Raw genomic sequence first — 25,419 nt, forward strand, 5'->3', positions numbered from 1 at the left:
ACAGAACTAGAACAGAACTAGAACAGAACTAGAACAGAACTAGAACAGAACTAGAACAGAACTAGAACAGAACTAGAACAGAACTAGAACAGAACTAGAACAGGAACTGGAATAGATCTATAACTGATCGGTTTGATAGACCTAGAGTTATAGATGTTTAGTGAAGATTCTCAAACTAATGGAATAGCCATCTTCCTTAAGATTTCTAAATTACAATTAAATATAAAAAATATAAATAGAAATGCTATAAAATAGAAATCAGGTTAAACTAAAAATTAACGACCTTGCTTTTAAAGCTCATCAATGAATACATTATTTGAAAAACTGAATAAAAATTGAGAATTGATCAAACTACTCAAACGAAGCAACAAACAACACACACTTGCCACTTTAAAAAGAAATAAAATAAAAGACAATAATATACGCTGAAAATGAATTTCAATTTAAAAGCTCATTTAATTTAAATTTTATGGAAATTAAAATTGTCTTTTTTTTAAGGCGAACGAACCAACAACAAAAGAAATATTCTTTTAAATAAAAAAAGAATATTAAAAAGGTAAACAATAAAATATTTGGAAATTTCTTTAAGAAAAAAAACTTACAATAAAAATCAAAAGCTTTACAAATTTCAAACAGAAAATAATAAGCGAAAAGAAAATCAAAATTTTATTAAAGATCAGGAAGACAATATGTATTTTTTTATAATCTTTTACTTTTATTTTCTAGAAAAAAAACTGAAAGATTTTAGTTTTTAAAAATATTTGACTAAAATTAGAAAACTTTTCCACAAGAGTCTAGTCTAGTCTATATTCCAATAGAAAGTGCTGCTGAAGAAAAGAAAACATAAATGGCACGCGTTGCAAATGAAGTAGAAAATAATAAAAAAAACGAAAGAATAGAATTTATCGTCATTATACAAGGAAAAGATATACAGTCTAACGGACAGACAGACAGACATACACTTGGAATCCACTCTATCAAATGCTGAAAGTGGAACTATAATTTATACTTAATTATCAAAGTGTCTGATGCGTGGTACGTGCATTTTTAACCAAAAAATACCAAAAAAAAAAAAAAAAACATCTAACAAACTGCTCTATATCATGTCTAAAATCAAATACTCAAAAGCAAGAGCAGAAAATAGAAAAATTTATAGAAATCATCAACAAAACAAATAACTAAAATAAAATTCTTATTAGAGATTCATTTCAATGAATGTGTAAAAGTGTCTGTCCGTACAACTCCCCTTCCCTCTCCGTCTGTCTTTATATGCGTGTATTTCCGGTTCGTTAGAAGAAGAATTTTGTGGAAAATACTGTCTACTAGTCTAAATTTAAAATAAAATTCTGTAATAAGAGTTCTTTTTTTATTTTTTTTTGTTTTAGATAATTTTCTTCTTATAGAATAGTAAATATTTGAAGTGACTTCATACATCAACTTTGACAGTTTAAATGTTTCAATTTGATTTCAAAACGATCATTATATATATATATATATATATTCAGACGATTTGATAGTTTTTCTTTTGTTTTATATTTTATTTAATAAAACTACTTTAGCTTTTTTTATTTTAGTTTTAATTAAGTTTATTTTTCCTTTTTTTTGTTACAAAAACCATGTGTTTTGAGATTTTTTTTTGTAAAATTGTATGAAAACATTTTTATTTGAAAATGTCATGCAAAGGGTCGAGAGTCAAATGTTCAGTTTCATTTATAAGAAATATTAAAAGCCAGATATTTTATTTACTGTAAATGGTTTTTGTTGCTATTAATTGATTCTTAAAGTTTATGATATTTCAGAAATTTAAGAAAATGTAAAATTTATTTGAAGTAATATTTTTAAAATGAGAAGAACATTTGAAGACTCAGCTTTTACAAAAAAACTAAACAAATAAACAAAAACATTAGATTTTAAAAAATGCTTGAAGCAGCTTTAAATTATACCAGAGAACTAAAAAATTTCAGAAAAATAAGATTGGAAAGAGGTTGGACCATAGTGTTTTGAACACATTTTGCAAGCTATATGAGACTAAAGCGATCGGTGTTCAAAGAGTGTAGATCACATTAGCAAATGTATTTGAATATGAGAGCAAAGTGATCAGTGTTCTTTTTGTATTTTCGAAAGACTTAAAGATGGTTTAAAAAGCTTAAACATGCAAGCTCAAAGAGAGAGCAAAGCGATCAGTGTCCAAAGAGTGGTAATCACATTAGAGGGACTATCATTTTAAAAAATGTTCTTTTCGTATCAAACAAAGTCACGATATTACGATAACTTAAAAGAGATCAAAGCGATCAGTGTGCAAATAGTGTAGATCACATTTGTAAATGTACATAAATACTTGAACTAGTAGAGAGTCTTGGGAGAGAGTTTCCTTTAAAATATATTCGATTTTATAATTTTACAATTACATAGCGTAGCAACGACTAGACAATGAACTAGAAATATAAAAAAAAAAAAATACAACTTAGAGTAAAGAAAAGAGATCAATGAGTATAGATCATCATATTTTAAATGCGATTGAATTTCTTTCCTTTTCCTTTTCGTATTTAACAAAGATCCGAAGCTATGAAATGGCTTGAAAAAAACTTCAAAAATTATAAGCTAAAGAGCAAAGCGATCGGTGTTCAAAGACTGTTAATCACTGTAGATTTGTACTTGTATATCTAAACCGGTTTTAAGAGAGACTTCAGTTTGGAGTCGAAAATATTTGATTTTTATTAAAAATGCTTGCTAAGTGAGATCGAAATTTGATCGATTTAAGAAAAGTAAAGATCATAATGGTTGCATTAGGTAAGTTCAACGTCAGTTAGAATTTTACATGTATAGACGTAGAGTTACAGAACTGTTTCCTTAAAGTGACAACTTATGAAAGAGCTATTTGTCGCTGAATTATAAAAAGCATAGACAAACAATTACAATCCTTTTTACTGTTTACATTTTTAATTTATATTTTATACGGTTCGCAGGCGTGCAAGCCAGAGAGCCTGAAAGCTCTAATTAGAGCTTTTGACCGATCGTTGATATATAATACAGGTCCCAATAAGAGAAGTACTTCTACGATTGGTTACAAGTAGAAAAATGGTAAAACTTATTGGAATTACATATAGGTCTTCCATTTTAAATAAAATCATAAAAGCTTCTGGCTATAATTTCTTTAAATTCTATGCATCTGGCATAATAAAAGCTCTCTAAAACTGTAACTGTAAGTTTTTATGAACATGACCGTTTAACGTTTTAATGAAGAAATTGTTTAAAAACGCACCTGATAAATAATTTGCAAATGAGTCATTAACAAAAAAAGAAAATTAAATATATCTTAGAGGAATTCGAATATATTATTAACATTTTCTACTGAAATAAACATATAATATTCTAAAGTGTAATCTAATAAAGTTAATAATCGTTACTATACTAATTTCATACTAATTAAAGATCAATGAATGTGAAAATATCTTCATATATGTATGACTAATTGATTGATAAAGGTATGATTATCTGAATAAAATTTTATTAAAATTATATACATACATTTGTATGTACATATGTATATGACTAATTGATTTCTTTAAAACAAATTCTGCTATTTGATATTTTTCAATTATATGCTTAAATGATTTCTGTGTTAAATAAATTCTATATTTAGTTTGAAATTATCATATTAAATTGCCTGTTTTATTGGAAATTTTATAAGACAGTGATTTTTTTTGAAAGCTTTTAATTGTAATTTTATAACTTTAGATTAATTGGTTTAAGCTTTTACATTGCTAAAGCCCAAAAACAAGTTTATTGTTGATCCTTACAAACTAGAGAAAGTTTTGTCTATGATCATGTTGATCGTGAGTGACAAAATCAATTGAACCCCCATTTACAGTTTAGGAGACCTTTGTAAGTGGGCTTTTGCAACAACAAAATTAAAAGATTTTCTTTTTTTATAATAAAGCAAAACACAGAAGCTTAGAGAGAGCTTTCGATTTAAATTGGGAATTTTAGACATGTGTCAGCTTTTTTCCGATAACGGATTTTCATGAACGTCCTCAAAGAACAAGAGGGTTCTCAAAGAACCTGTGATTGTCTACATAAAGTTCAGTTTAAATTGGGACTGAAAAAAAAGCTTTCTTAAGGGTTTTAATAATGTTTTTTGTTTTGTTTACAAATGTGTAATCTTACGTTGTTGATAATGGAAAAAACAACTTTTTGGCGATAGATGAGAAGCAGAGAAGTCTAAGAATCTATTATCGGTTAGCTCGGAAAGCGACAAATAAGCACTCTTTTTCTGGCTTTTTATACAAGTGTGAACTCTGTAGTTTATAGTCGATATTTGTTACAAAGGCATCGTCAGAAAATAAGTTCTCTTGCGAGTTTTCACAGTTATGTTTAAAAGAAAGAGAACATAAAAGCTTACGAAAGAGCTTTAGGGAAGTCAGATGATCTGTGATTGTTTAATGTTAGTTCAGTTAGTTTTAGTTTATTCTTTAAAGCAGATATCGGTTACAATAATGTTTTTCTAACATGTCTGATCACGAAAGCTCATAAGAGAGATTTTTGGCTGTCAATTGATTTAAAACAGACATAGGCAGACATTCAAGGACTGAGAAACAAACTTTCTGAAGGGTTTTTTGTTGTTATGGGAAAGCTTACGTGTTTGTTAAAGCTTAGAGCTTTTTGGTGATAATTGTTTCAAAATCTTCAAGATACCAGTCAGTGAATTTGAAGAATTTATTATAGAGAGCTTTAGGATACAATTGATTTTAAAAAGGCATCGCCAGAAAGTAGCCGTTTGTAAGCTTTCATTATTATGTTTACTTACGCCTTAAAGCAAGAGAACATAAAAGCTAATGAGGGAGCTTTAGGGAAGTTGTATGATCTATGATTGCTTACAGTACAGATCACGAAAGCTTATAAGAGAGCTTTTTGGGTGTGAAATGATTTAAGGCAGTCAATCGACAGAGAGTGGCAAATAAGTTTTCTTGTAAGTTTTCATTTTTATGGTTACTTAGGCGTAAAAGCTAGAGAACTTAAAAGCTCACGAGGAAGCGTTTAATGTTAAGAACAGATAACACAATAATACTTTTCTTATATGTATTATCGCGGAAGCTTATAAAAGAGCTTTTTAAGCTCTTATATATAATATAAAACTGTCACCGGCAACCATTCACAAATCCTACAATACGGTTAACATACATAGAATCATCAAGACACTTTTGTCTCTAGCTGATTAATGAAAGCATGGTTTAATAAATCAAATATAAGCCATTGATAACTTTATGATAATTTAATTTATAATAATTAAATAATTTCAATTAAAATATGTTTTCCAAAAGCAACTACAATTTGAAAAGAGCTTTCAAATCGCACATTGTTCTATAGATTTAAGTTTTCACATGAACCAAACACAGATTTTTGTTGCTATTTACAATCTGTGTTTTAAGAATAAATTAAATTAATTAATTAAAATTAATTAGAAAAAAAACAACAGTTACGAGTTTTAAATTGAAATGCAACTTTTTTGCATGCAATAAACATATTTTTGTTTACGGTAAATTTTTAACTAAAACAAACAGGGTGATATATTATAATACCCGTGTTTTCTAAACTAACAGATAAAGATTTATTTGAATTTCAAACGAGCGCAAACATTTCATAACAAATTTTTATCTTTTTTTAAAGTTAGATCAATATTTATAAAATAGAGAAATTTTCCATAGATTCCTAAGAGTTGCAGTTCAAAATCTTAAATACATAATACTATTCTTTATATATGTATAAAAAACTTTACTCACCCTGGGATTCTTTTGATAATCACAAGTCACCGTTATAAATGCATTTTTACGCTCACATGTACAATAACCATTACAAATATCTTTTGGCGGATCACTGACTAGATTCAAACTGACCAAATTTCCCTTTTGTGCATTGGCCGCCGAAGAGCGTTCTTTTTTCGAATAGAATTTTTGAGGCTGGAAACGAGTGCGCAAACCATAGGAGGCCATATAATTGGCGGTGTTGGCTAAACGATCACGATTGGTGCTGCCACTGCCACTGCTGCTGGAGTTGGAGCTGTGATCGAGTAAAGCATATTGATCTAGTGTAGTTAGTCGGGCTACACGATGTAATAGTTTATCACCCTGTTGGGAACGTATATAATGAGTGTTGGCTGTTGTTGGCGATAATGTTGGTATTTCTTGTTGTTGTTGTTTATCACAGTGGGCAGGGGGAACAGAAGTCGCCAAGATTTGTATTACAACAAAACAAAGCTGGACAATGACCCACATTGTAGAAGTTGTTGTTGCTGTTCTGACTTTCGTTGTTGTTGTAAAACTGGCTAAGGGTGTTGTTGCTGTTGTTGTTATTGTGTTCTTAGGACGGATCATATTTTTTATCAATATTTTTTTTTGTTTTAATTATTTTTTTATACAATTTCTTTGTTATTTGTTTTATAATTTAATACAATTATGAAATTGTGATAAATTTTGTGATTTTTTTCTTTGGTTTGATATTTTTTTTATTATTAATTATAATTTAGTTAAAACTTAAACATTTTGTAATATTTTTTTAGGTAATTAGCGTTTTAGCCATTCAGACATAAAGACACACAATTTTGTTTTAATTTTTTTAACTTGTTTTAAATTTCAAAACAATTTAAGCTTTCACCCAAACTTGTGAATACAAAAATTTGTTTAAACATTTCTAAATATTATAAATATTTTTTCTTTTGTTTTCTTTCTTTATATTTCAAACAATTAATTGATTAATTTAATACAATTTTTAACTCATATTGCTTTTACTATTTCATTTTAATTAAATTTTCCACTTTTCTATTTCCCATACAAGGCACTTATACAAATTTATTACTCATAATTCTTTTTATTTTGAAATTTTGTGTTTTTTTAATAATTCGTTTTTTTTTCTTCGTTTTAATTTCACAATTTCCAATCGATCACTCAACCGATGCGATCACCATCGTATTAAATTTAAAACTAAATGATTGTTCATAAAATCATTTTACATTAGCGGTTTTATCTTAGTTGTATCTCTAGTTTTCTACAAAATATCACTCTCTTTCTATGCTCTATTGTTTTCTCTTAATATGTGTGTTTTCTCTTAGTTTCTCACATCAGTTTTATAAATAAAATATCACGCACTAGCAGAAAACTCACGTACGTGCATGAAATTGTAGTGGAAAGAGTGACAGAGCGTGAGAGAGAGAGAGAGAGAGTAAAGTTTTGCAGGTTGTTTGTTTTGTTGCTGCTTATTAATAGTTTAAGCAACAGTTTGACTATGTGACTTTTTGTTTGTCGTATTAATCATATTGTCGTTGTTATATTGTTGTTCTCCCTCTTATTTTGTTGTTTTTCTTATTGTTGTGGAAAAATTATAGAGTGTATCTTATCGCCTTAACCAACCATTACATGAATGCAGCAAGTTTAACTTATAGCTGGGATGGATGTGGATGGTTTAGTTGAATATACATACTATGTGGATACATAAAAACAAAACTTGTATTGTAAATGAATGTGAATACTAGTTTCGAAAGAAAGAAAAAAAAAAAAAACAATGTAACCCAGTTGGAAATGTATGTTTATGCCAATGTACGTGATATTAGGTAGTTTTCAAAAGTTTAAGGACTTGATTATATATTTTATGTTTTTTAAACTTGGCAGGCAGATATTGTTAGAATTATACAACTAGTCTATATTACACACTAAGGAATACGCTATAGATCACACTGTATATGAAAATAAATATTTTACTGTAGACTAGACTATAGAATAAACGTAGGTTTAAGTTATAGTTCAGATTATATACAAGACCATGGACAGTTTTATAAAAAGCCTAAACATATGGATAAACATATGTAAGTTTAGACTAATGAAACTTAGTGCAGCCATTCGTATAAACTATATTCCACTTTATACTTTATACTTTATACTTTATACTTTATACTTTATACTTTATACTTTATACTTTATACTTTATACTTTATACTTTATACTTTATACTTTATACTTTATACTTTATACTTTATACTTTATACTTTATACTTTATACTTTATACTTTATACTTTATACTTTATACTTTATACTTATTTATACTTTATACTTTATACTTTATACTTTATACTTTATACTTTATACTTTATACTTTATACTTTATACTTTATACTTTATACTTTATACTTTATACTTTATACTTTATACTTTATACTTTATACTTTATACTTTATACTTTATACTTTATACTTTATACTTTATACTTTATACTTTATACTTTATACTTTATACTTTATACTTTATACTTTATACTTTATACTTTATACTTTATACTTTATACTTTATACTTTATACTTTATACTTTATACTTTATACTTTATACTTTATACTTTATACTTTATACTTTATACTTTATACATAATAAGTTAATTTTAAAGTTTACCAGTTCCTTTTGTGGGAATCGAACCCCAGACCTCCGCACTGTTAACCTCGAACGCTAACTACTAACCTACCTTACTTACTCTTACTTTGAAGTATAAAGTTAAAAACTTATAAAAACTACTAGTTCAAATGCTTTACAAATTTTTCTTAAGTTATTTCTGAACAAACTTTTCTACCGGCCTTATTAATTTTTAATAATCTGGCTACAAATTTCCTCAACCACCTAATATCAATGTGGGGTACTATACAACAAATATTAATGCGATTATACGGGTTGGTTAGTAAAATAGATTTTATATATATTTTTGTTCATATTTTTTATTACATATTAAGTATTTGTTGGCTACATTTTTACTCATTTTAGATTAAAAGTTGCAGTCACACACAGATACTCCCATAATGTGTGCGCCTGTGTATGTGAATTAATTGTGTGAATGTGTGGTAATGTAGAAGTTTCAATATAAAAACTCTTTGTTTCCTTTCTACAAATGATTTTTATAACAAAATAACAAATTCTCTTGTTTTTCTTATGCTCTTTATTTTAAAATTTTAATACTCCCTTTCATGAAATTTTGAAATTTGTTTGATTGACTGAACTGACTCCCCCTTCGGAATTTAAAGTCTGCTTTGAGAATTATAAAAAAAACATTAATGTTGTTGTTATAATTGTTGCTTTGGGTTGCTTTTGATTCCAGCTGATCTTGTTTATTTTTGTATTATTTTCTTGTTATTGTAGTTGTCTCTCCAATTTGGGAACAATGAATGTTTTAAGAACGTTTTCTTCGCTTGCCAGTGGTTGGTTTTGAACTCCACAACACACATTCACTATTGAAAAAAAAAAAGAAAATCCCCAGTCCCAGTAAAAAACAGTAATTTTAGAATAAAAAGAAACTTGTTTTTATTAAGATTTTTTTAATAGTTTTATTTTTTGCTTCTCCTGCAGTTTGTTGTCGTTTTGTTGTGTATATTTGTGTCTGAAAATTTATATTTTTTTTTTAAAGTCGTACAATGCATGCATAAACAAAGTCATCGTCAGTCTGTCCACCATACGTGCATAAAGTGCAAAGAATTATTGGATACGAAAAAAAGCTGTTTCTCATCGAATGATTTCTTTAAATAGAAAATTTAATAAAAATGTTGTTTAAAGGAAATTTTACAAAATTTTGTCCTCAAAAATTAAGTTTAACGCAAATTTTCAATAAAAGAAAAAAATTACAAAAATAGGCTTCTAAAGAAAATTTAACGAAACAAAAAAATTTAACACATTTTTTCCCAAAAAGGAAAATTTTAAGAAATTTTCTCAAAAAAAGAATTTTTTTTAAAGTAAATTTATAAAATTTAACAAAATTATAAAAAATTTTAACGATTTTTTTTCTAAAAAGTTTTTTTTTTTTTAATTTTCTTTAAAAATAAAATCTATAATCTACTATTTTTAAAATATGGAAATTATTCCAGAAATTTCCATTTCACTTTTTCACCGTCCCAATAATAATGTTGTAAAAAACACAGCACTTGTTTCCACTTGGAGTGATAATTTTTCACTTGCCCTTTTCTTCTGCTTCTTCTTACTCCTCTAGTTTATTCAGTTTTCCTTTGTTATTCTTTCTCTGAATATCTGAATACAATGTGTAATTTTACTTGTTGTTGTATTTCTAGTCTTGTTATTTTTGCAGTCGTTTTAACCGATAATGGGGTGTTTACAAATTTTCAATGATGAAATTGTCTGTCAGATAGTTGTTATTCGCTCTTAGACCTTTGTCCGTCCAAAAACTGTCTGGCATTTTATACAAAAATTTTATGTTTTTATTGCATTTCCATAAATCCGCTACACACTCCCTCCCTCTCTCATTTTTTTTATTTTCCAAACATATGGACTTTTAACTATAATTAAAGTTTTATTTCATAAACATTTTTGTTTACATAATGTATATTCATATGTATGTATCTTTATCTGTATCTTTTGCATTCACTTAGTAAATCCAAAAATATCCCTCCCAGTCTGATAAATTATGTTGTTATTGAAATTGTTGATGTTTGTCGAAGTTGTTGTCACATACAACTATGTAGTCCAACATATTTAATTTAATTGTATTTAAATAGCGGCTGCTGGAGTCTCCTCATTTACTCTAGACTTATGGCTTCATATTTGTAGTGGTTGAAAATCATCATCATTAAATAAATTGACAAAAATAAAAATCACATCTTTGGGTTTTTAAAAAATAACAATAAAATCTTTTATATCGTAACAGAGTTGCTAAAGTATCACTTCTCAAATGTCACTCTTAAATTATGAAATCCATTGAATACTTTCTCTTGACGAAATATTGCTAAACATTTAATTTTTCTCAAATAATATTTACTGTTTAAAAATGCTATTAATAAAAAATGGGAGTTTTGTTTTCTCGGAAATTTGTTTGATTTTTTTGAAAATATCACTATTTTCTCTCATAAAAATATACAATTATACGGGTTTACAACCCTTGATTTAACATTCTATGAAAATTAAATATAACATACATACAAATATCTCAGAATAAGTCTTACTGTCATAAAATAAGGTTTTGAAGTGTGGACTTTTGTGTCCTAGTATACGATTTTGATGTTTTTGTTTTCTGGTGCCTCCGGTAGGTTAGTTGGTAATGTTCTAGTATATCAGACCAGATGTCGAGGGTTCGAATCTCATTAGAGACTTTGATAAAGCAAAGTACAATAGACTCGATAGTGGGCTAGGTGTATTTCTTCAAATCTGAAGTAACATACATATATCCAATACTCAAAGTAAAAAGTATAAAGTATAAAGTATAAAGTATAAAGTATAAAGTATAAAGTATAAAGTATAAAGTATAAAGTATAAAGTATAAAGTATAAAGTATAAAGTATAAAGTATAAAGTATAAAGTATAAAGTATAAAGTATAAAGTATAAAGTATAAAGTATAAAGTATAAAGTATAAAGTATAAAGTATAAAGTATAAAGTATAAAGTATAAAGTATAAAGTATAAAGTATAAAGTATAAAGTATAAAGTATAAAATTTAAAGTCTTAGCAGGTATTCTTATCTTATCTCATTAAGAGATTTTTCGTTCACACATTCAATCCATTCTTGTCCAAATATTTTTTGTTTTTAAAACTTCTTCTTTCCAATCATTATTCTCTGATATAATAACAACCACATTACATTATTTACCCCCCAAAAAATATAATATTTTGTCAACGAATTGTTTGCTTAAAGTATTATGAATGAAAATTTCCTAAGAAAACTATAATTATTTTCTCTTGTAGTTCATATCAGTTAGAAGTTTTCTGGCTTTATCTACTAGATTTTGTTTGTTTTTTTGTTTGTTCATTGACTCGTCAATCGAACAAATAAAGTTAGAATTGATTGTAATAGAATTTTTTTCTTTTGAATGAATCAAAAGAAATGAAATTATTTATTTTCTACAACTGGTTTTATTTTTCTTAAACTTCTTTAATATATGGAAGTTAGTTTGTCCGTCCGTCCGTTCGTTTGACTGTCTGTCTGTCTGTCTCTACATCAAAGTAATACCGGTTGTTATTATTAAATTTAACTTACGAGTTTTTCTCTATTACGTCTCTACCACGTTTGATTGTATCGTAATTGATTGATTCTATTTGTCTTGGTTATTGAGATCAGATCGTGTTTAATTTCGTTGGAAACATTTTATTAAGTATTTGTTCCGGATGTATTATAAATATTTTATAGAGATGTAAACTATGAACTTTGTTCATTAACCTTTTGGAAAGGAAAGATATAGTTGAAACTATACAATGACAATGATGTTGTGAGCTTAATTGCCACCGTAGGAGTTAAACTAATTAAACGCTTGATTATAACTGGTATTAGTAATTGATAAAGTAACGGTAACAGGTTAATTTTATAAAATTGCTTTATTTAAAAACATAATCTGCCGACAAATTAGTTTTAAAACTAGTTTTATTTTAAAAAGTTATAACTCTACATGTGAGGTTTATAAAATGGTGTTTAAACCAATTTTTGGTTTTTACAACTATTTATTAAGTTTTAATCATTGACCTTCAAGTACATTACAAACTACAATTAACTAAAAATATTTAAAATATAATATTTGTTTATCTTTTAAATAAATTCCTCTCATTCCTCAAACATCTCAGCTTAACTGCTGTTAAATACATTTATAAATAATAAATCAATGCCTTTATATTTCTTATATTTTCGTAAAATTCAAAAGAAATATATATTTTTTTTTATAAATATGCGGCTTATCTAAATAAGTAAACAGTAGATGTTGAAAATACACATACATACTACATATTATTTATTCTTTATAAAAATTAACGATTTATTTACATATTTTATTTGCAGTTTTCAAAGTTAATGACATTTTATTATTATTATTATGGTCTATATGTTTTTATTTTTCTACTGCGTCCAGCAGTATTGCCATACTATATTCGTAAACAGTGATTTGTTGTTATTATTGTTGTATAGAAAAAATTTACATTTGATAATTATGTGTTTGTAGTGTATATGTATGTAAGTATGTACTAGACACTAATAACTTTACAAAAGTATAAATTTAAACAAATTTAGTTTTGTTAAACTTTAGTCAAAGGTTTTTGTTATGATTGACTGACTGAACGTCCAACTGTCAGACAGACGTATAGCCTGCTCTACGTTGTAACCATAGCAACGTCAAATAATTTCAGCAACATTTTGCATTACAATACATTTTATTTGAATGCGTGTATAATTAATGTGTTGGTATAAGTATTTTATAGACTTTTTGAGAAAATCTACAAAATTAACAGGGGTATTCAGATTAGAGATTGAAAATGGTTAAAATTTGTATATAAGAATTGGAAGTTTTAATGTGAGGCTTAAAAGTTTTGGTTTAAGACCTTAAAGTCTTAGTATATGACTTAGAAGTATTGGTAAAAACCTCAAGTTTTAGTTTTAGTTTAAGCTTTTTAAATCTCAGTATAAGACTTTAAGAGTCTTAAGACTAATTTTAAAATAACACTTTTAAATCTTTGTATGTATAAGACTTTCAATTCTTTGTATAAGAACTTTTAGTACAAGACTTTAAAGACTTAGCGTGGGTTTCTTACTACTCAGTTAAACTAGACTTAACTTGCTGTTAGATTAAACTCGGAACAAAGTTAGGTGGAGTTTAACCGATTATAGTGTTTTTCAGTTTTGGATTTAAGTTCAGTTAACTTTTTTAGTATTGCCAACTTTTCACTCAAAAACATAAACAATGAATAGCTGTTTTTTTTGCAAATAATACGACTTTGAAGTCTCTGTTTAAGACTTTAGAGTCTTAGTATAAGACTTTGAAAATTTGGGTATAACACCTTCATATCATGTATGTATAAGACTTTCAAGTCTTAGTATAACACATCTAAATGTTAGTATGTATAATAAAGTCTTAGTATAGGAATTTGAAAACTCAGTATAAGACTTTGAAGTCTCAGTATTACACATATGACGTCTTAAGCATCTGTATAAGACTTTTAAGTAAAATCTATGTACCTACAAGGATTTCAAAGAGTTTTTAGTCTCAGTTTAAAATCTACACTGAAAAAAATCCATGCCTAATATATACGAAAAATGTCGTACATTGTACGAATCGTTCGTTGTTTCGCACCACGAAATTCTTTCGTAATACATACGAAATTGTACGAAATATTTTAGTATAATGCAAAATATTCTTGAAAAAAATAATTTACATAAATTGAAAAAAGGGAATTATGGTAAAATTTACGAAATATTAATGTATTCAAACATTTTTGTTCATTTTAAAATAAATTTTCTAATTTTAGTTCAAAATTATTCTCCACACGAATTTTCAATTTTTTTATGAAAACAATTCGTGAATAATATTATACTTTTTCTTAAATTTTATAAAATTGTTGTAGTTTTATTTAATCATAATATAATTAATATCATTATGTTTAATTTCGCTAAAATTTAAGAAAAAAATAATACGAAAGTTTTTTGTACTTTCGTTAAAATAGAAAATGGTTTTATTAAATAATATTTCGTATTATACACGAAATTTTTGTAAATATTACGAAAATAGAAGTTACTTGTAATTTTTTTCGTAATGTTGAGCATGTATTATTTTCAGTGTAAGTATAAGAGTTTAATGTCTTAACATAAGAGTTTTTCTGTTTAAAAGTCCCAGTAAAGAAATTTAAGGGTCAATCTTTAGGAGAAGGATTAGGGATTAAATTATAATTAATCTTCGAAATTTGTTTTTGATTTTCATACCTACTTCGCATTCTACGCTTCATGCTATATGCGAAGCGTCAATTTTTTGTTTTATTTTGAAAAAACTTCGAGTTTTTTACAGTTTTTATAGTTTTTCATCATTAAATTAATTTTAATTTATTAAAATTGATAAATACGCTTTAAATAAAGAATATAAAATGTCAAAATCCGCCGACATGTTCGAGCACCGCTTGCGATGCTTAGACCTGGTTCACACTAGGAAACTTTTTTTGTTTTTATTAGTCTTTGAAACTTGAAAGTTTTTGTTCGCAAATAAAGTAAAGCTGCTAAAATCATAAAAACCAAATATCAGAAGCCAAGGACTACAGTCCAATAATCTATGAAGCCTTTAGTATTTTACACACCCCAGTAATAACCCTAATATTTTTGAAGAGACAAGAAAAAAAGTGAAAAATATAAATGCGGATGCATTATCATAAAGTCTGTCATAACAAATAAATTTTATATATTTTTTATTGTTGTTTAGTACATAAATACAGACATACATATTTGTTTGTTGTAATATCTTCCGTTTAAAAAAAATCAGTAAGAGTTAAATATGTACTTACTTACGGGGACTAATAATTGTAACTATTGTTTAGTGATTTAGACAATCAATGATAATAAAAATTATAATAACAATTGACGATAATTATGTATATATGTATATGTGTGTGTATGCAGCTACCGTTTGAAATTATCAATTGTTTTGTTAATTAATTCAAAATAAAAAAAATTATAGTTTACAACATACAAACTATCGCACAGACCAACAAAAATTTTTAACTTAGAGACTAAAATTTTAGGTTGTGATGTAAACTGAGCTTAAAGCCTTTCTGTAGTTCAGTCTATAGTCTAGTCTAATCTATAGACTAGTTTATAATGAAATTATAGTTTAACGAAAAACTAGTTTATTATTTTAAAACCTAAAAAGTACTAAATTTGTTATAAGTTAGTACCATTTCAAAATTTCACATTTCCATGGCTGAAAGATAATCTTCATTCTTTGGTTAAACCTAGTTTAATATATGTTTTGTACAGTAATCTGTACAGTTACTTATTATCTTAGTTTAACTAAGGACTGGTTTTTCAGATAAAGATAATCTACTTTGTTTGAACATAGTTTAATATATGTGTTTTGTGTTTTTAAGTAAACAATAACGTTACTTATTATCTTAGTTTAACTGAGTATTATTGGCCAATTAAACTTAAATTATAAATGAGAAAACACAATTAACAAAAACAATGATTTCGAAAGAACAAAAACTTAATATTTTAAGTTAATTGCAATTTTCTGATTTGTTTTGTTTTATTTATTATTGTTTTAAATGTTTATTTTAAATTTTTCCAAAATTTTTCATTTTACAAAAGTATTATTTCCAAAAAACAGCTGTTTATTGTTTATGTTTTTGAGTGAAAAGTTGGCAATACTAACAAAGTTAACTGAACTTAATCCTTAATTGAAAAACACAAACATCGGTTAAAGTCCACCTCAATTTGTTCCGAGTTTAATCTAACAGCAAGTTAAGCCTAGTTTAACTGAATAGTAAGAAACCCGCTCTAAGTGTAATTGGTCAATTAAACCTAAGTTATAAGTGAGTAAACACAATCAACAAAAACAATAAAATAATGAATTCGGAAGAAGAAAAACTAAATGTTTTAAGTAAAAAGTAATTTTGTGATTTCTTTTATCAATATTATTATATTTTTAAATGTTTAGTTAGATTCTTTCTAAAATTTAACATTTTACAAAACTGATATTTGCAAAAAACAGCTGTTCATTGTTTATGTTTTTAACGGAAAAGTTGGCAATACAAACAAAGTTAACAAAGTTAACAAACAAAGTTAACTGAACTAGAACCATAAATGAAAAACACAATTACGGGTTAAAGTCCGCCTAATTGTGTTTCGAGTTTAATTTAACAGCAAGTTAAGTCTAGTTTAACTGAGTAGTAAGAAACCCGCCCTAAGGCAAGACTTTTTCAAATTTTGTTTAATATTTATTGTTATTAAATATTAACAATATTATGAAATAAATAAATAGTTAAACATTTGCACGACGTGGTTATATAAGTTTAAGACATGACTAAACTTGTCTTGATTTTATTAATTGCTACTTAACCAGGTAGGGAGTGTGTATAAGGGAATGCATTGAAATAAATTCGAAAATATTGAAAAATAAAGTTCAATAACTGATAACAACATTGTTTACCCATAACTATGTACGTATTCATTAGGTTAGGTATATGACTGTTAATGTTTGTGTTAAATAATCTATTTGTTTGTCATAACAAAAAAATATCGTGGACAATGTGTTTTGGTTTATAAAATAAGGGTTTTTACCTAAAAATAAACACTTATTTTATGGTTTTCTATTTATCAGTATAAATACAATAGATTTTATGGTTTAGGGTTATCTTTATTGAAAACAAATAGTTTAATAAAAAAATGCATGCATATTTTCAGTTTTGAAATAACAAAATTTTATGTTTATTTTTTCTATTTGTAGATCCCAATCGAATGAACGTCAATTTTTAAAGGATTTCATAAGTGGTGCTCCTGGTTCGGCTGGCGCCCGTTTAGCCGCCTGGCTGCAACCTGAACCACGTTTAGATCCCAATAAGTAAGTTATTTGTTATTTGCTTCTTTAACATGCCCAACAACCCAATTTAATTTGTCTATCCCCCTTCCATTGTAGATGCGAATTGAATACGATTACTGAACCATTACGTTACGGTTGGCCAACACAAATTACGGTAACTATACGAGATCAATATGGGGATGCTATAGTTGTGCCTGAACTAAAGGTAAGTTGTAGTTTTGTTTTTTTTTTTTTCAAAGTGGGTCATTTACAACCACCTGTTTACTGTAAACACTGTTGCCATGTGGTTAGATTTAATGTTGTCATATTCAAAGCGAAATTACATGCATATGCATTTGTACGTCAAATAATTAAAGCTTTTGTTGAAAGTTTTTTTCATGAACAGGAAATGCATTTAAAGCAGTTATTTAAAAACATAATAAATGGTAATTTTTTTAAAAATATTCGCTTTTTAAACGTTAAAATTGATTTTTCAGTAAACCAAATTCAAGTGAATCTTATCAAAACATGCTTTCATGTTTCATCGATAAAAATCTGTCCAGATTAGCAGCACTTAATATATATGATCCTTTTTCCAAAAAAAAAAAAAAAAAAATAATTTCAAATTTGTATTATCAACAGGTTGAAATCAAAGCCATACCTACCGGCTCCTCAGGCAATGGAAACATCAAGGTACGTCGTGCCTCTCAAACTGAAACCTATTATGGAGGTATAGCACCCCCACCTCGTCAAAATTATGAACCAACAATTAAGGAGAAAATGTGTTTCAAAGCCATAACATTTATGAAATCCTACAATAATTACTCCTTCGAAGAATTACGTTACAGCAGTCCCATACAAACGAGAGTCACAGAATCTCTTTATGCTCAAGATATGGAAGATGGTACATTTAGTGTACATTGGACACCCAATGCGGTAGGAAGTTATTGTCTAACCGTTACCATAGATGGTATACTATTGGAAGAAGTTTATCGTGTGGAAGTAAAAGAGGGCAGCATACCACCACCAGCTCATAAGAGAGTAATGAAAAACCCTCATACTCCTAACAAACTAAGGAAATTCTATACCAAAAATACTGCTGGTTTGCGCATACGATCCCATCCCACTTTACAGTCCGAACAAGTGGGCGTGGTCAAATTGAATGGCGTTATATCGTTCATAGATGAAATTGAAAATGATGATGGTGTATGGTTGAGATTATCAACCGAATCTATAAGACAACATTGCACCATGGGTTGGTATCCTACGGAGGCCTGGTGTTTACAATACAATCAACATTTGGCTAAGACTCTCTTACATCCGGTAGTTGAACCGACTACAGCGAATGCAACAGCTACTAGCAATGATAATAATATAACTGATTCAAATGCCGAAGTGCAGCCCATGTCTCCTTTACCCGCTGGGGTAGGAGATAATCGACCAAAAGCTCGAGATATTTTAGATAATTTAGAACCTATTACAGCTTCTTTGGAATCACCTCCTGCTACCAATGACAAACCGGAATCGCCCTCGAAAAATGTATTTGATTTTGCTATATCTTCAACCTCATCAAAAGCACCCGATTTTCCTCATGTCTCCACCAATCCATTTATATGTGCCGATACCGATTCCAAACCAGAACAACCATTTGGTAGTGCAACTGAAACAAAATCAGAGGATTCCTTCAATTCCGTTAATTCGGCGGGAGTTAATCAAATAGGTTCTGCTATAGCTGGTGTTGTGGGTGGAGGAGCTATTAAATTACAGGCTTTACAGAAGTGGTTTAAGGGTGATAATGAACCAAATTCTCCTAGGGATTATTCCTTCAAGCCCTCGGATATGAGTGAAATTGCCTCAGTTTCTGTAAGGGAATTGGTAAGAGTCATGGGTGGTCAGGACTCACGTACGAGCAATGGCAATAGTTCACAACGTTCGGGTAGTCCTATTAAAATTCCTTTCGAAGAGAAAGTGTCGGAAACACCAAGTGTACGTTCTATGGAAACATCGGAAGTGTCAATGACGCAAGATTCTAGTAATTCAGCTCGTAGCGTTAAGGATGATTCCTCTCAGTCAGAGGGTGCACATTTTGATATCAGTAATATGAGGAAAACACATTTCACTGCTAGTCAAACTGCTGCTTTGCTATCTACACCCAAACATTCGGCTCGCAAAGGAGGAGCAACACGAAAATCTTGTGGCGGTGTGGGAGCAGGGCCTCCCTCCTCTTCTTCGGATACGGGAGGTTTAAAAGAATCTGATATTTCGAATTTGGAGGAAGAAATGAATTTGCTGCAAATCACCACCACTACCCCAGGAGGTGGAAGCACTACACAAGATCAAATTTTATTTGGAGAAGTTAGAACTACTTGTTCGACCGGCAGCACTGACAATTCCAGTCCTCCCATATGGCCTGAGCCTGTAGGTTCTGCTGCAGTAAATGCTCCTCAAAATGCTTTCTTTAAAGCAGCACCGGCCAAGAAAAATCCCATGGGACCCATAAAAAGAGCTATGCCACCCTCATTTGCTGAAAGTATACGGGCGGTATTTGCTGCTTTTCTCTGGCATGAGGGTGTAGTGCATGATGCTATGGCATGTGCCAGTTTTCTTAAATTTCATCCCAACCTACCGAAAGAGGGTACTATGGTAATTACAAGAAGAGATCATAGTGAAGGCCGACAGCAATTGTCTAAAGAACAAAAGGCTCAACAGAGGCATTCAGTGGAAGTGGCTAATGCAGGAAATTATCTCAACATACGACCCTCCACTTTGGAAACTTTAACCAAAAGTGGCAATTTTTCGGTAAACAATCGTAAATATCGCAAAGGCCAGTCCAGTGACAATCCCGACGATATGGGAGAGAAACAAAAACTACATTCCTTGCCAGAAGTGGTGACAGTCTTACCGCCAGCTTTGCGTAGCTTGGTTTATCTATGGGAACACATCTGCTCCAACTGTGTGCACATTGTGCAATCGAATTCTCTAAGTCAAGAAAGATTCCATTCTCGTGAATCCACGGCCGATAGTAGTAAAGAAAAGCCCACTGCTAAAGACAAGGAAAACAAAAAATCGAAGAAGAAAAAAGATGATGGCTCTTGGTGTGAGATATGTCAGATATTTCTACCTATTCCCGTAACCTATCACATGCGTATTGTGCATCCTGGTTGTGGTAAATCTGCCAAAGGAAAGGGTTACAATAGTGTGGGTATTTTCTGTGAAGGTTGGGCTGGAAATTGTGGTGAGGGTGGTAAAGGAGCCTCTAGCTGGTTTTTAATGTGTGACGGCTGTCGTGACAAATACATATCGACCAATAAAAACACCAATAATTTAAATAATACAAATGCGGGTGGCCCTGGTACGGAGCTTAATTTGTTTGGCATTAAGACTACAACTTTAATAGCCAATTCGGAGATTTATACCACCATGAGAGAGAATGCTACATTCTTGTTGGAACTGTCTTCTAACATTTCAAATTTGCCCACTGATTCGGGGCATACAGCTGCCGGACATGCAACTTCGAACAGCAAACGTTCGCCACAACAAATGCCAGTGGTAGTGGAACATCAGCATTTTAATATGAGTGAAATGAACAAACCCAGTACCAGCAGGGCAGATACACAACGTCACAGTCGTGTGGGTTTAAGGATTACTAATAAATTCGGAGGTGAGTTAAAAGATTTGTAATAGAATTTATAAAATTAAAAGAGAATTTAATTTGTTCTAGGTAATGTGATATATCGCAAAAGTTTTGGGGGTTCGGTTTCACCAGAACAGCCTTGGTTGGCTCCCGAAACATTTGCCTGTTTGGAAACTTTTGGTCCGGCCAATAAAGAAGATTTACCATATGAAATCTTTGGCATGGGTGCCAATGAAAATGGTTTCGATAGGGTGAGTTGATAACCTCTATTTCAAAAAATGGAATTTAAAACATATTTCTAAATTGCAGCCTCTTTCGGAAATCTCTTATGAATCTTCTGAACCCACCAATTATGACAATCCTAACCAAGCCAATTGCATGTCTACTAGTGGCACTCTGTCACGATTTCATCGCAGCTACTCCATGGGTCAAGGTTGGGGTATAGCTCAACAACAAATCGCTACAAATCAACGTGAAGAATCATACTATCCCAAAGTGGTATTCCGTAAACGTAATAATTCCACCTCGGAAAGTGATGGTTCGCTTTTGATCTGTTATCCCTCGGAAAATTTAAGACGTTTAGTGCCAGAACATATGTTAATTGCCACTTCGGTGGTGCAAAAACCAGCTAACGCTGAAGCTGAGGGTAATGACTCCTTAAATAAAGAACAAAAACTTGATTTCGAAGGCAGTAAACAACAAAATCAAAGAAATAATTTGGACGCCGAGGCCGCTAATCAAATTAGTGTTTTACTGCAAAGGCCCGCTATGGCTTTCATAACCCAGAAGCATGATTTAAAAAAGTTACGCAGTGCCATGAAAAGATCACTACGTATAGCCACTTGTCGCAATTATTCTCTGCAGGCCTTAAATTGGCTATTGAGATCGGTTACGCAAAGTGTTTGTCTACATGATCTTATGTGGTGGTTTGTGTCTTCACTAAGCATAACACCCACACCAGCTACCGAACATGTGGATGGTAAATATGATGAATTAGAGCCGGCATTGGAACATCCAGTCTCCTATACCCAAATAAGTGGACGTCTTTCATATATGATCACAGAAAGTTTGCATACGTTTTTACAATCTGTAGCAGATTTGACTTTATATCTACCTTTGGGTTCTCCTCTCCAACGCATTTCTATACAATGTTTTGGCATACGGTTTCGTCAGACAGATCATCAATTTCTTCACAGTTCCCATGTGTTTGGCAATATTTCCAAAATACTCTCTAAATCTGATGAACAAAATGAAAATCCTGGAGTATTTGGTTTAAATGAAGATCTAGATCCTAAAGAAGTAACAGCTGTTAAAGACTTGTATCCTATACCTGATGCGGGAGGCAAAATTATTTACTACAGTGATCTTAATGGTCACTTTGAGGTTACCGTTTCCTCACGTCAGGCCATGGCGGAATCATTAACAGACAATTCCACTGAGACCTTCTGGGAAAGCGATGAAGAAGATCGCAATAAAAGTAAAATTATAGAAATTTCCATGAATAAATTGACATATTGCTGTAAAATGCTACTCATACACATAGACAACAGTCGTGATATACAGAATAAAGTCTCTTCAGTAGTGTTTTATGGTGGCCAGTCTTTGGGTGACACTAGTCTCATCAAATCCATTGAAGTGGATGCTAAAGCTTGTACTTGGCTTTCGGCCAAAATAAATGATGATAATTTTACCCATTTCCGTTTGGAATTTACTGGTCCCGAGAATACTTTACGTGTGAGACAAATTAAACTATTGGGTTTGCCAGCTGCTATGTGTGGTTCCGGCGATCAATTGGTTAATCCTTATGAGTTGTCGGCTAATAATTCTTCGCAGGTACAGGCTTTTAAATATAATTTAAAGTTGACTAATGCTACAAGGATACAGCAGCAAATTTGCGAAAGTGAAACCTTGCGGGTATTTCGTTTAATAACTGGTAAGTTATATTCAGTTCTAGTTTAGTTCATTTCAATTCTAATTCAATTGTATAATTTGTCTGTAATATTTACTAAACTCTATTTCCTCCTTTCAGGTCAAGTATTTGGTAAGTTAATCACCTTGGAATCATGTAACGATGAAAATGCTGGAGGATCTACGGTGATTGGTAAAAGTGGTTCACAAAATGCTTTGGGCATGGATACTAGTGCTAATTCCATGTTGGCCGATTCTCTCGATTTAAGAGAACACATGGTGGGCATTCTTTTCTCTCGCAGTAAATTATCACATCTACAGAAACAAGTCATAGTGCATATAGTTCACGCCATTAAAAAAGAAGCACGGCGAGCTAAAGAAGATTGGGATGCAGTAAATCTTACCAATAACCTAAGAGATCCCAATGGCACTGGTTCAAACACTGATAAAGAATCTAAATTGGAAGTAAACTCCGAGCGTAGCCGTACCCCAGACACTTATTGCTTTGAAATGTTAAGCATGGTATTGGCTTTATCGGGTAGTGTTGTGGGCAGATCATATCTGTCACATCAACATGGTTTGATTAAAGATCTTTTAAGTCTTTTGCATACCGGCAGCGATAGGGTACAGAGACAAGTCACTGCTTTATTAAGACGTATTTTGCCGGAAATATCTCCTGGTACTTTTGCTGATATTTTAGGTGTACAACGTTTGCCACCATCGGATTATAATATAGCCCATCAGATAGCAGTAGATTTCGATATGGATAGTTTGGGTTTATTGGACATATTTTTGGCGGTTATTGCCAAGTCATTGCAGCTTCAAGTGAAAGTCAAAAGCGCTGGAGGAAAATCTTCAATGGAAAAGACACCTTCTTTTATAAGACTCTACAATGCTTTGGATTTATCGGTGCATTTGTTAAAGCCTCCTAAATTGACACCAAATGACGAACAAGAGGCAGCCGAGGGAGAGGATACATTTTCGCGTTCGGAATATGCTTTTGAATATGAACGTATGAGTGCCAAACAGGCTAGAGTTTTAAATAAAGAAATGGGTAAAAAAGATCCACCGAAAAATCTAAATCATAGATGGTTTTTGAATGGCATAATACCCACTAAACAGGCGGAAAGTATTATAGCTTTAATACGAGATTTGGCCACGGTAAGAGGAAAATAGAGTAAAATCAATTTAAATTTTTTAAATAAAAATAATTTTCTTAATTTAAGGGTAAATTGGGTGATAAATGGTCTCAAATGACCAAAGCTGCTATAGCAGAGGCTGTTTTGAATTTAACTCGTTTGGATGAGGTATTTCGTTCTCCAGAAAATTGTGTTAAAACTGCTACCTTATGGTTGGCTTTGGCCAGTTTGTGTGTGTTGGATAATGATCATGTAGAAAAACTTTCGTCGGGTCAATGGGCCATATCGGATACTCGACCCATGTGCAATAATCATGATGATGGAGAAACTTCAGCTATAATACAATGTGAAAGTTGTGGTTCCTTATGTGGTGATTGTGATCGTTTCTTGCATTTAAATCGCAAAACTAGAACACACAAAAGAACAGTAAGTTTTTGGGTTTAAAAGGTTTCAAAAATTATAACATTTTTAACATTATTTTAGGTTTGCAAGGAAGAGGAGGAAGCTATACGTGTGGAATTACATGAATCATGTGGACGCACTAAACTCTTTTGGCTTCTCGCCCTGGCTGACTCCAAGACTTTAAAAGCCATGGTAGAATTTCGTGATGGTAGTCATACTATTATTTCCGGCTCACAAGATTCTGTGGGTCGTTGTCGTTTTTGTGGCATTACTGGCAATTCGGGTCTCTTGGAAATTGGCAATGTTTGTGCGGATGCTCAGTGCCAGGAATATGCTGCCAATTCTTGCATGAAAACCAAACAGTGTGGTCATGTTTGTGGCGGAGTGGTTAATGAAAAGAAATGTTTGCCTTGCTTGCAGCATGTCTGTCATACGCGCGAAAATAATGTGGCCGATGGAGTAAATGAACCTAAATTGACTCAAGATGCTGACGATATGTGCATGATATGTTTTGTGGAGGCTTTAGCCTGTGCTCCTTCTATACAGGTAAGTGTTGTAATTACGTAGAGGGGAATTAGAATTGAAATAGAACTGCATTGAACTAAAACTGAATTAGAACTGAATTGGAACTAAACTAGAACTGAACTAGAACTGGCACTGAACTAGAACTGAACTTGAACTTAACTAGAACTGAACTAGCACTGAACAAGAACTGAACTAGAACTTAACTAGAACTAAACTAGAACTGAACTAGAATTGAACTAGAACTGAACTAGAACTGAACTAGAATTGAACTAGAACTGAACTAGAACTGAACTAGAATTAAACTAGAACTGAATTATAACTGAACTAGAATTGAACTAGAACTAAAAACTAAACTAAAACTGAACTAGAACTGAACTAGACTTATACTACAACGGAAGTAGAATGAAACTAGAACTGAACTCAACTAAAACTGAGCTAGAACTGAACTAAAACTGACCTAAAGCTGAACCAGAACTAAAATTTAACTAAACTAGAAATGAACTAGAATTGAATTAGAACTGAAGT

At 30.4% G+C, this 25,419-nt stretch overlaps 2 protein-coding genes and 1 long non-coding RNA gene across 4 annotated transcripts in view; 1 reads left to right on the top strand and 2 right to left on the bottom strand.

Moving 5' to 3' along the window:
* LOC111675317 overlaps window positions 1–6,405 on the bottom strand; it is an 18,531-nt gene extending 12,126 nt beyond the window's left edge. For both annotated transcript variants that reach the window (XM_046946170.1, XM_023436047.2), the window contains exon 1: window positions 5,781–6,405. In XM_046946170.1, coding sequence (XP_046802126.1) covers window positions 5,781–6,371 — 591 coding nt within the window. In that variant the 5' untranslated portion in view covers window positions 6,372–6,405. The remainder of the gene's footprint in view (window positions 1–5,780) is intronic.
* Window positions 1–25,419, top strand: part of LOC111675316 (E3 ubiquitin-protein ligase highwire) — a 73,909-nt gene that overhangs the window by 47,245 nt on the left and 1,245 nt on the right. The window contains exons 18-25 of the mRNA XM_023436046.2: window positions 17,215–17,328; window positions 17,404–17,512; window positions 17,929–20,947; window positions 21,008–21,171; window positions 21,230–22,853; window positions 22,950–23,989; window positions 24,055–24,393; window positions 24,451–24,915. Coding sequence (XP_023291814.2) covers window positions 17,215–17,328; window positions 17,404–17,512; window positions 17,929–20,947; window positions 21,008–21,171; window positions 21,230–22,853; window positions 22,950–23,989; window positions 24,055–24,393; window positions 24,451–24,915 — 6,874 coding nt within the window. The remainder of the gene's footprint in view (window positions 1–17,214; window positions 17,329–17,403; window positions 17,513–17,928; window positions 20,948–21,007; window positions 21,172–21,229; window positions 22,854–22,949; window positions 23,990–24,054; window positions 24,394–24,450; window positions 24,916–25,419) is intronic.
* On the bottom strand, window positions 6,537–9,366 carry LOC124418778. The gene is made up of 2 exons (XR_006940202.1): window positions 8,435–9,366; window positions 6,537–7,472 (listed from the first exon to the last, which is right to left on the bottom strand). It is a non-coding gene; the product is annotated as an uncharacterized LOC124418778 (long non-coding RNA).

This window comes from Lucilia cuprina, chromosome 3 (assembly GCF_022045245.1).
Source record: "Lucilia cuprina isolate Lc7/37 chromosome 3, ASM2204524v1, whole genome shotgun sequence".
In the NCBI taxonomy this organism is placed as follows: Eukaryota; Metazoa; Arthropoda; class Insecta; order Diptera; family Calliphoridae; genus Lucilia; species Lucilia cuprina.